General features: G+C 41.6%; 1 protein-coding gene across 1 annotated transcript in view; it reads right to left on the minus strand.

Moving 5' to 3' along the window:
• Positions 1 to 12487, minus strand: part of LOC109963990 (zinc finger protein 385D-like) — a 13353-nt gene continuing 866 nt past the window's right edge. Inside the window, exons 2-8 of the mRNA XM_020606968.1 lie at positions 10587 to 10702; positions 5784 to 5891; positions 5128 to 5296; positions 3777 to 4019; positions 3513 to 3694; positions 2048 to 2149; positions 1 to 1719 (exon numbers count right to left, since the gene is read on the minus strand). Coding sequence (XP_020462624.1) covers positions 1477 to 1719; positions 2048 to 2149; positions 3513 to 3694; positions 3777 to 4019; positions 5128 to 5296; positions 5784 to 5891; positions 10587 to 10702 — 1163 coding nt within the window. The 3' untranslated portion in view covers positions 1 to 1476. The remainder of the gene's footprint in view (positions 1720 to 2047; positions 2150 to 3512; positions 3695 to 3776; positions 4020 to 5127; positions 5297 to 5783; positions 5892 to 10586; positions 10703 to 12487) is intronic.

Genomic DNA, 12487 nt, shown 5'->3' on the forward strand with positions numbered 1-12487 from the left:
TGAAAATATACTAAAAGTACCAAAAATAAAAGTGCCTATGCAGAATGGCACATTTCACATTAATCAGTTATGGGATTGTAACTGTTGATGTATTATGGTGAACATCACATTTGATGTTCCAGAGGGTAAAGGTAGAGCTAATTAAATTATCTTATATAAGGAAAAATGAAAATACTCAAGTAGAGATACCTCACAACTGTACTTAAGTACAGTACTTAAGGAAATGTACTTAGTTACTTTCCACCACTGATCCTCAGAGTCTGCACTGAAGCAGCAGTACACATTAGCTCCATAGCTCTAGGCATTTAAAATTACCTTTTGCTAAAACATATATTTTCCTTAATTAGCTACACGTTGCTTGAGGCAGCAATGTAGTAAACCTCACTGAAAAGACAGGCACAGAAGTCAGACATAACATTCCTGTTTTGATTTATCTCAGAGAACGACGCTGTAGGGGAGTTGGTGGGGGGATAGGTTTATCTGAACTCATTTGTAATAAATAGTTGGACCACAATCCTAAAGCTTAGAAGCCAAAACCAAATAAAAGGCTACGGATATGTCCTTTTCATTTTGTGCTTAAAAAGAAAATACTTGAATACAGATCAAGGAACAAAAGGAGGATGAGGCTTAGGTCAGAGTCTGAATACAGAGAGTTATGGGTTTGAGAAGAGGTGATGCCTGACTGCGCCTCGGTGCGGCCACATTTCTGGCAGTGTCTGGGCGAACACGTATGCAAGGATCTGAAAGGTCTAAGATATACTGTATGTTTGGTCCTGCATTGCATCTGATTTAATAAATCTGTTGGAACCAAGATCTATCTGAAAAACTGATGAATATTACATTAAATTTAATGTGTTTACTAAATGTTTTGAAGTCCTTTTCATCAATGCGACCTAGTAAGGCTGCATTCACTCTCTGAAAGGTAATAATGGATTTTCTAAAATCAGAATATCCACAGCTATTGTTTATTGGAAAATAATAAACATATTGAGTCAAGCATGGTCTTACTGGCATTCATACTTAGAAGCATATGCACACACACAAGCACACAGTCATAGTCATCACAGAAGTTCACCACTCGGCATCTATGTCATATCTACTAAATTGGTGCAAACAGGGTCCTTCGTGAATGTTTTGGAGATCATCAGTATATGTGGAACTTAATGGTGTAGAGCAAAATGCTCTAACAGGTTTTATGATGGCTATATCTGCACATGCAGTCGTGTGTACACACACACACACACACACACACACTCACATCAGAAAATTCTCTGCTTTCACTCATTTGCTGCATCCTCAGTCCCAAAGTGTTTTATGGATCTGGCCCTGCAAACAAAGTTTTCAGTCCTGGTCCATGACACCAGCAATATGTGTCAGTAAGTGGAGTACAGCAAGCGCTGCCTAACATCACATCGTGTTCAGGTCTCAGGTCTTGCTTTTAGCTGTAGTTCAGAGTTAATTGAAATGTCGACAGGGTCAGTAAGGAGAAAACAGAACTGGCGTGTGCGTTGAACAGATGGCTCCAGTGGTTGGATGTAGAAGTGCCTGGGGGAGGGGCTGATTCTGAAACAGGGCTGGGTTTGAGCATGAGGGTGGCCGGAGAGGGAAGCGGGGCAGTGTTGCCATAGCAGCAACGGCAGCAACAGAGAACTGATGTTGTAGGAGACAAGAGCCCAGAGGTTTGGTCAAGTCCCGGTTCTTCCGTAGAGCCAGCTGAATCTGAGGCGGAAACACAGGAAACTGAGCAGGAAGCCAGAGAAGAACAAGAATATCTCAGCAGATAATTGGAAAATAGAGATATAAGTTGTCCAAGCAAGTTCAGCTTTATCAAATATCTGCTCTCCTTTCTAATGTTTGCGTCTCTCTCGCAATCACAGGGCTCAGAGCAGTAAAGATTTTCAGACATAAAATTCCTCATCCCTTAGTGCTGACATTTCTCCTCAGTAGGGAGTGGAGCTTCCTGGAAGAAGCTCAAGAGAATTGAAATATGTACACAAACACAATGATGTGAGGCAAAACTAAATGAAGCAACAGCAACAGTACTCACTCCCTGGAAACTCTGGTGACGCTGGGTGGGAGCATAGGGGCCAAACTTAGGCTTGGCTGGTTTACCTGCTGCTCTGTCTTTGTGTCGCCTGCTGCTGATGTGCTGCAGTGGAGGACACACAAGTAAGTAAACAAGCAGCATAAAGACGCAGCAGACAAAAAAATAAGGCAACAGTCACTGCTACTTGCAATTTTTGAATAATCAGTGAAGTGGAAATTAAAGGAAGCCTAACGTGATGATTAAGCAGAATGTTGATATTTTTGTTATCTCTGACTTTGAGGTTCAAAATATTCACAAGGGGCGTGTTTGGAAATCTTTGAACTGATTGACAAGAACAAACAGATGGCTTCGGCCAGAGTGGCATACAATCAGCGGTAAAGTGTTGAATATTCATGAGCACCCGGCCAAAAGTTAATTTTTAAACAGTCGGCTGTGAAGGCCAGCATTCATATCATGAACAGAGATGCTTACATCATATTCATATGCTCAGTGAAACAAAATAGCTTTCTGCTCATTTATCTTGAAGGGTCAGTGATTTTAACTCACCTGCAGTAGCAGGTGCAACATGTTCACACTGCAGTTTGGAATAACATATGAACGGTCTCGAAGTGCCTTATTGTAATGCATGGTGGGTAAATAATGCCGATGCCTTTGATGAGCTGACCTGTGTGAGCGGCAAATCTGTGTGACAGCTGACTGTTTCATAGCTTGCCAGAGGGACTAACCAGTAAGACGGGCGATGATCCAGTTGTCCCAGTGTTCACGCTACTCGAGCACTGGCTTAGTTACAGAATAATGTATGCTACTTATTGTGCCATGCACATACAAAAAAAGACACAAAAACCCGTTGCCATGGTGAAATATTTGTCAGACCCAATTATAACTAGCAAACAAAGAATATTGGTTTCTGTCTCAAGCTCTACAAATAAAACCTACCGCAAATAAAAGTTCCTAAAACAGAAAATGCACACGTCAATAAAACATAAAACAGACTTTGTTTTCAGTCACACCTAAATCAGCCAAACAAAGCCTTTTCTGTTGAGTGGGACTATTAAACCTGCCTGTAACTACACACAGAACTATGTATGTAATTTAGGTTTGTACCAAAAATCAACAGATCATCTTTCCTTATATTTATGGAGCATGTGAGACAGGTTTTGAAACATAAAAAATAAATAATTATACAAAAAAAAAATATACATTCCTTCTCACTTACCCAGGAAAGTCCGGTCAACATCTCTCTAATGAGCCACATGCATGTGCGTACATCAGCTTCAAAGCTATCTTACATTCATGTCTGATAGTTAGTGGCTTCTCATATCGCATCATATCCAAGGCTGTTCTCCCAGAAATGAGCAAACAGCTCTGTGATGTACTGTACAGTTTAAATTATATATGGTTCACTACTCCCCAACACCGTCTGCATGTAACCTTCGGTTTTCACCTGGCATTGTTTCCATCAAACCTGTTTGAGCTGAGTCTCGGAGTTGACGTGCACGTCGCAGATCTCACAGTGGAAAGTTTTGTTCTGGAGTCCAGTCGACGACTCAGACGGTGCGGCCAGCTTGGCCTTGATCCCTGTCCGTGGGAAAGACTTGATGGCTCCATCACCACTTCTAGCCTCCAGCATTGTCTTGTGCTTAGTGCCTGAACAGATATAAAGTCAAATCAACAGAGTACCAAGCACAGTAACAGCAGACTCAATATATGCAGAGGACAAGTTTCTCACCACTGTTGTGGGCCTGTAGCTGCGAGGCAGAGTTCACGGCCACCTTGCAGAGGGAGCAGTAGAGAAGACGTATAGCTTTCTCTTCTTCTGTTTCTTCCTCTGGAGCCATCTCAGTGTCTCCATCTTTTTGCGTCTCTTTCTCTGGTGTCCTCGAGCAGGGTGACAGGGAGGGGTCAGATGGTGCTTTCACAGTTTCAGTGGTTGATTGTACCACCTCTGAGGTAGGCTTTGGGGCAGAAGGTTCTACGATGAATCCAAAGTAAAATAGAAAGTTATGATGTAAATACAACAACGTAAGTGGTGTGAGAGACAAACAGGTCTTAAGACAGAGAGAAGGAGACTGAGGAAGTGAAATGAGACAAACTTGAACATTTTTCCACTTCTATGAAATTCCTGAATTCTTACAGAAGTACTAGTTTCATGACTTGCTTGGGGACAGCAATAACTCACCAGGTTTCAAGTGATTATGAGCTTGATCACCCTCTCTATCCTCTCTAATCATACTAATAATCAAAGATGTCCCCTGGGATCTGGCTTCTAGCACTTAAACAGTTTTGAATTAGGATTTGGCTCTTAGTATCTTTTGTGAGACTGACTTGTAAAGGTTCCCTCGAGGACCATGTGCTGATTTAAGGATTAGCTAATAAGAATGATTAGGGCTGTCTAGCTGAGTGGATGACTGTTTGCTACCAATGATTCCCTTCTCTTGGAGGCCGACGAGGCTGTTTGCCAGAATAATCTTCAGAGAGCTCTCCTGCTGTCTCATCCGCTTCCCTGAGACTAACTCCAAACTGGAACTGATCACTTATTCTTTCTCTCTTACGAGTAAATATCGGCAGTGTCAAGTACAATTCTTATGTTATTTTGCTCTTTAGCAAAATGTATTCACAACAAACTAACACCCACACACATGCAAAGGTTACACATCTGCAGAGGCACACACATGTTGGGAAACAGCTGACACACCTCCCTACTAACGCTGACATACTGTATTTCCAGACACACATGTATTGTAGGTGCCTGCACAAAATCACGCACACTCTACAGCCTCCCAGAAATCATATTCAAAGCATTTGCAGTGTTTTTGATCTCAGGAGGCCACTGAATGAGGTTAATAAATATAGACATGAAGAAGGAACACAGGATAATGCGCCATCATAAATCATCTCGCAGTAAAACCCAAAGCAGCAGGAAGTTTATCACATCAAAGAGTTAAAGTCGTGACTGGGAAAAGAAGGTCTGAGCTGTATATTCATATATCCAGCATTGTCATACAATTAATGTCTGCGCACGCACACACACACACACACACACACACAGGGAGCTAATGCATGCCTGCAGAGGCACTCACCTCCTGATGTTGTGTCAGAGCTGGTGGGCTGTGAGCAGGGTGACAAGAGGATGTGCAATGTGGTTTCCTTGGCGACCGGTTCAGAGGTCCTGATCTTTGAATCTGGGGCATCCATGGCTTTCAGCCTTTTTGCATGTTTGGTGCCACTATAATGGGAACAGGCCTGCACCTGTGTGCCCAGCAGCAAACAAGAAGGCATGAGCCAGCTGTTCTCAATTATTTAGTCACGAGAATCTGACAATGTATTTATTTAAAGCCACAATGATTTAAATGTTTGTACAAACTCCACCACAGAGGCTCGCAGCTTAGAGGTTGCAATCATTCTTACATTGATTGACGGATGTATGTATTACACCAGGCAGTAAGTAACAAGTAGCAGGTTTGTAATGTTCCAGATTTAAGTGTTTTCTTACATCAGTTGCTATTTTTGGACTATAGCCATTTCTTTTGCATGTACATATTCCTTCTGTTTTCTGTGTGTTTCTGCAGTCCAGCACACAATTGTACTTGTGTATCAATCACTCTGTAATTAGACCAATAAAAAATGAATGCTCTACAAAAATCAAATATTAGATGTGTGCACATTTCACCTATTTATTAAATCGGGTAGCTCTAACCTCTCAGAACCAGTAAAACAGCCATATGACACCACCAACCTCAGAGTTGAACCTCAGTCGACAGACTCCACAGGAACTGGGCTTCCTCTTCAGCGACGAGGTTAGCCCAAAGGCTGGGCCAATCAGAGCTTTACGGACGTGATCCATCTGCAACAAAGGATGAGCATAGCATTACGGTCATGACTGGTTGAGGACTGGGACAGATAAGACAGCGAAGGTAGAGACAGTTATCATCTGGAGGTGACAGTGGTTCAGTGGGTAGAGCTGTCGTTTCCCAACCAAAAGGCTGAAGGTTTGAATCTCGGTGCCGGCAGTCCACGTGTTGAAGTGTCCTTGGACAAGACACTGAACCCCCCTGTTGCCCCCGAAGGTTAGAACCATCAGTGTGAGTTGGCGCCGCAGATGGCTGCCTCGGTTCTGTACCGGAAACAAATTCCTTGTGTGTAACATACTTGGCCAATAAAGGTGATTATCCTAATGTTCCTTTTAGAAAAGCACTAATTTCCATTATCTCAGGTCAGAGGCGAGGGTACAGTTTGTATGGCGCCCAATCATGCATAAACACAATAGCAAATGCACAGCTGGTGTAACACGTAAACATACAGTATGTAAAGACACAAATAACATTTACTATCATTCACTAGAGACATCATACAAAATGGAGGCTTGTCAGTTGTGATTCACAGTAGAAACATTTGTTCTAATGATGGCAGGTGTTCATGGCAGAGACGAATTTCAAAACATTCAAAGTAACCTGTCAGATCAATCCTGCTGCACTGTCTACATCTCCTCGGCCCATCTCTAGGCAGTACACCTGCACCCTGCTGTATCTGGCACACTTCCACTGAAGTGTACACTCTGCCTTTCTATAAACTATTTCACCAAGCAATATGGCAATACACTATTAGAAAGTGTGGAATCTACTATAAAATAGTCAGAGCTATGTTTAATGTAGACCTTGATGACTCTGACTCGGGTAACAGGGACTCAGCTTGGACTCAATTCAGACTCCAATCGGACTTTTCTTTGGTGACTCACATATGACTCGAACAATGGGGACTCGAGATTCAACTTTGACTCAAGGTTTGATGACTTGACTACAACACTGCTTCTGTCCCAAGTTTCTGTAAAGCTCATAAGGATTGGTTTGTGCACCTGTTAGAACTTTATGCACCTCTGGTGGTCAGAACCAGTCCATTCCAGCTCAGTCTCTGAGCCTGATGTAACAGATATTATTTACAAATGTCTAAAAATGTTCTGATTATTTTAATTTTTCTGAAGTGAAAACATGTCATTGTTGGTATCCATTTGGACCACCATGAAGCCAAGTTGATCACAGCCTCTGTTCTCCATAACAGACAAACTGCAAATAAACTTTTTACAGACACCTGTAAAGCCTAGAGGGGGTGAGAGTTTCCACACACAGCCCAATTCCAGGAAGACACTGACCCAGCAGATTATTGTTCCAGACAAAGTTCAAAATTACGGTGGAGTTTTGAAGCATTCTTTGAAAGGTGTGATCAACTACATTATCTTCCAGAGAAAACACCATTTTAAAATCATGCGTTGTGTTGGTTTTGTTGCCTGCACCGTGAACATAACCAATGATTAAACTACAACCCTGTCACCTTTAGACTACAGTAGGTTTCTATGAGTCTAAGAATTTGTCTGTGTATATAACATCTGTATCTGACCACATGGCGTTGTGTGCTTTCTTTTTAATGAGCACATACTGTATAACCAGTTGGGTGCAATAACACCCAACTGACCTTTGTTTGATAAAACAAAACTGCTGCCTGTGATGAAATATTGGTCCCCATATAATCAGCTACAACCAGGGAGGCTTTATGGAAATCTGACTGGAATAACATTTATGTTTTTATGGGTCAACCAAGTAGTTGTGTGAGCCCTGGGAACATACAGCACACAACGGGTGACTGTGTTCCTTTAGTGGCATAAATAAAGTCTTTGCCCACCAAAAAGTCAAAAGTGCAGAAAAATCTGTGTGTGTGTGTTCTTGCTCATTTTCTTTGATCGTCACTCTAGGCGGCTCCACTGGAACGTATGTCTGCACTTATCCCCCTCTGTTTCCCTGCAGTTGTCTGTGTAAATAAAACTGAAACACACATATAAACAAATACAGCTCTTTTGTGTATTGTGTAAAATACACATCCTGAAATTGAAATGAAATAAAGAATAATATTTATGTCATCTCAGTTAACCATGTTGCATACACACAGTAAAACTGTACAATGTAACACAGCCACATTATGTTGCATATAGTTTTACGTGTTTCTGAATGAGCCCGAACAGTTTGACTACAGTAAAAACCTGGCTTGGCCACCTCCTCCCTCCTCAGCCCGAAGGCTTCTGTATCACCGTCTGCCCTTCCATCACACATTCCGCACTTCACCCCTCCATCTGCTCCCCTCAGAACCCTCTACCTCTCCCTTTGTCTCCGTCCGATCAAAGTCACCTTCCTGCCTCCCCACTGGACTCACTCTCTTACCTTCACTCCTACTCTGCACTCTGAGATGGACAAGTACCTGTGGCAAAGTAATTTTACCCTTCTTACTCATTGCCTCTTCTTTGCTCCTTCTGCACTACATCACCTGCTGAAACATACTGTACCTGCCTCTATCTGTGCCCTCCCTGCTTACTGGGACATTAAAATCAATAAAAGCAGTAAACCCAGTGGATGATACAATAAATAAAGGCATGAAATCTACCAAAGATGATCAACTACACTGGGTACATTTTCTTTAAAAACCTCCTCACCGGTCCTGGGAGTGAGTTGTGGCTGAAACATATGGCCAATTGAGCTAAAGCAGACTTTTACTTGGAACAGAGTCAAAAGCATCAGTATTTATAATGATGAATGTTTCTGGATTTACAGCATGCACAAGTGTGGCAGCTGTGTGTGAGTGCATGATGTCAAGCACCCAAACAGGAGCGATGAACAAGCCGTAGCTTTTGGCTATTGGTCATTTGAATTATTACTTTCTTAGAAACAAACAGACTTAGTTTCTATTTTATACTATAAATCGCTGTCAAATTACAAACCAAACTAGCCGGTGACATCCTGGTTTGCAACACTTTATCCCTGGCTCACGACAAATATCCACACACATGCATGCAACCCTGTAACCAAAGCAACCTACATGTGGGCACCAAACAAACTCGAGTGTAGTGCTTTACGAAGGCTAATACACATCTACATTTACAATAGAATGTAAACATATCTACAGACACACACACAAATACCCACAGAGAAAATATACATTCAAGGAGAAAGCAGGCAGCAACACTTCAGCTGTGTCCGCTTACTTAACACCCACAGATTCAAAAGAAGATTCACTGTACTGCATTATTCATCTTGCAGGCGAAATATACTTGAGACTAAAGTTTAGTGTAATGACTAGTTGTTTTATCAATTGCCAGGGGGGTTTACTGCTTTTACTAACCATCTAATGTGAATATAAAACAAATGAAAACATCTGACTTTAGGAAATTATAATGGGCATTTTCTGACATTTCATAGTCAAACAAATATCAAGCTTTGTATGATCAATGATAAAGCTCCTTTTAGTACAGAATGGGAGAAGCCCTGGAGATCAAATAAAATGAAAGAAAAGAGAGAGACAGCAGTTTTAAATAGGTGAGAGGGGATGTGACTTACTGTAGCAGGGAGATGTGAAATAACTGAAAATATTCAACCTGGACAAAGGGAAGGGGAACTAACATTCTGATGAACATTTGTGCTGCTTTGGTGTTGACTTTTTGTGGTAAATGAAGGGGAAAATGAGCTAAAAACTCTAAAAGCAAGAAAACGGCGCATCAGGATGAGGGATGGAGAAGATTACAGCAGGAGACAAAGTGGAAAATACATAACAAGAGAGGGCTGAAGTGAAGGAGAGTAGAAGGTGGAAAGGGAAGAGGAGAGGGGCAGACACCTAGACAGTGCACACTGAGAGTGCAGCAAATGCACACACAAACACTAAATGCACCCTTAATTTTAAATACGCCATTTGTCTCTGTATCTCTGTTCTAAACACCTAAAAACACATCATGGTTTAGAGATGGATCAAAAGTAACAAGAAGTGAGGAAGAAAGGAAAATTGTCAATTTTGCTTCAGAGGAGCTATTCGGCAAGGCGCTGTGAGGGGCTTATGAGTGGCTTTCAGCCATTTTATTTCACTTTTAGGCTTTTATTGGATTTGGTAGTAGCAAAAATATGAGGATAAAAAAAAAACATCATGCTTTCTTGGCTACCCAAACCAAATACACATACACAAAGCCATGTTAGGGACTGTTTTGTTATGTCAGTGAGTACACCTCAGCTATCTAGTCATACATTGGTTATACGACATTGATTCAGGCCAGGAAAAAAATATTTCATACACCATAAAAGAGAAGTACATTAAGACACAATCTCCCTGTAAACCAGATGTCAGCCAATCTCCAGGGGCTTTAGGGCTGACTAGGCTTTAGTTCTCGCCACCTTCACCCATCACAAACACTGGGGCAGACAGCTCTAAGAAAAGCTCTGCGTGAGGAATGCCAAGGAATCAGCTCCACCCCCCAGGTTGTGGAAATGTCACAGCTTTCTGCATCAGAGGTGATATATTTGGAAAGGTGTGGGCAGCGCACTCATAGCTACATCTGTGTATTGAAAAATAAGTCCACGCAGGCAGACTGTTCTGAGATGCAAACTCCTCTACTTGCAACAGAAATCAGCGTGATTAGGTGATGAATAAAGGGTCTGATATTTACAAAGAGGCAGGAGAGTACAGTAGGTGAAAGTGTGGTTGCCATGATAACATAATGACTGACAGTACTCACATCAGTGAATCCAGGCAGCAGGTGGAAGGGGAGGAGGGGCTTCGGGTCAGGGGAGGGCTGCATCCTGCCCAGCGTGGGGTGAGCCAGTGGCGGCAGAACACTGTTACACACATTACCTGGAAGGCAGCACAGCAGGGAGTAGACAGGTAGATAAGTATATGGACTAAAGAGAGATGAGCTGACTCCTTTTGGATCGTGATTGTGAAAGCTAGTGTGCACTTTTGTTATGGAGCTAATTCAGGCACATTTACAGTGCATTAATGTTGCTAAATACCAGCGATGATGAAAATGCACTAAATTTCCCTCAGGCCAAACATCACTTTATCATATGTTAGTTTGAAAACCCCACTCATCCACAGTGGCAGTAACACAAAATGTCAAACATGTATGACATGCAGAGGCACAAGGTAAACACATACATTTACTCTACATTGTACTTAAGTACAATTCTGAGGTATTTGAGTAAAAGTACTGCAGTTGTTTCCTCTTACTTGTGTGTTATAAACAGTAGTGCTTTGTTACATTTAAGAGCTCAATATTCTTTGCAGATTAAAACTGTTCATATATAATGTTATCATTTTTATGAAATAGCCTATACTGAAAAGTTAGCAGCTCAGGTCCAGCGAATAACCTTAAATGGTGCATAGCTAAGAGGCCATTTGACAGGTTTGAAAAAATTAAATTAAATGAATTAACTTACCAAAAACTAAAAATGTATGTAAAATAGGTCAGGTAATAGGTTAATTTCTAACTTTTCTGCAGCAGTGGAAGTAAATGAAGCCTTGAAAAGTGATGCAAACAATTCCTACAGGTGCCTCAACTTCTGCTGGTGACTTACAACTTCTATCTGTACAAAGGCAATTAACCAGCAAAAGACAATTAACAAAAGAAGTCACACCTTTCCAGGGTTTCGTCCTATAGCAGGATAACGACCCCCTAACCCCCAGAAAAACACCTCTGTGCTGTGTAGATAAAAAGAACAAGATGGTGAAATGAAGAAATGGCGACATGGATGAAGAATGAAAGCAGCTCTACAAGCGTAGCACATTTGTGGGAATTTCTGCAACAGTGGTGTCTATCAGAACAATATTTGAGGTGTGTTTGGTTGTTAAATTACACTAATAACAACTGGAAAAATGGAGGTGATCTTAAACTTTTGACCGGGTAGTGTATGCATATATACTTAATGTACATTTAAGTAAAGGGTCTGTAAACTCTAATGTTAATTGTATGATTATGCTGAATAGAGCATCACCATCTTTCCAAAGGCACAACTCATTAGGGCTGCACATAATTACTATTTTATTTATAATTAGCCTAGTAATGGTGAATAATGCCCATTATAATACTCCAGAGTCCAGGTAAGGTCAAGAGTCTTGCATTGTCAGACTGAGAGTACAAACCCAATGATGTTGACTTTACTGTGGTAGTTAAATAAGAAGATCACCAAACATTCACATAAGCTTGAATCAGGTTACATTTCTGGCATTTTGCTTTAAAAATAGATTCACTGACTAATTGTTTCAGCTCTAGAGCTCTGCATGTGAGGCTTTCTTTAAGGACAGCCTCTTCAGGTTGTTTCAGGTGTACTCAGGGGCCCAAAGTGCTGTCTCACACACACACACACACCCACACACACACACACACACACACACACACACACAGGGAAACTGAAGGTTAATCTGCACCGGTGCCAAACTAAAGTCATAGGAGCAACGGGCATGCACTCACAAGCACGCACTGGCCCACACGCACATAAACACACGCAAACAGCCAAACAATCGACCATAATACAAAATACATTCATATATCAAAATTAAACTCCCACACGCAAAACATGTTGATAGGCTACATGAGCACACTCGTAGCCTTGCACACGCGCACGGCTCTGGCTCAGTGAG

Source organism: Monopterus albus, unplaced genomic scaffold, assembly GCF_001952655.1.
Source record: "Monopterus albus unplaced genomic scaffold, M_albus_1.0 scaffold82.1, whole genome shotgun sequence".
Lineage (NCBI taxonomy): Eukaryota > Metazoa > Chordata > Actinopteri > Synbranchiformes > Synbranchidae > Monopterus > Monopterus albus.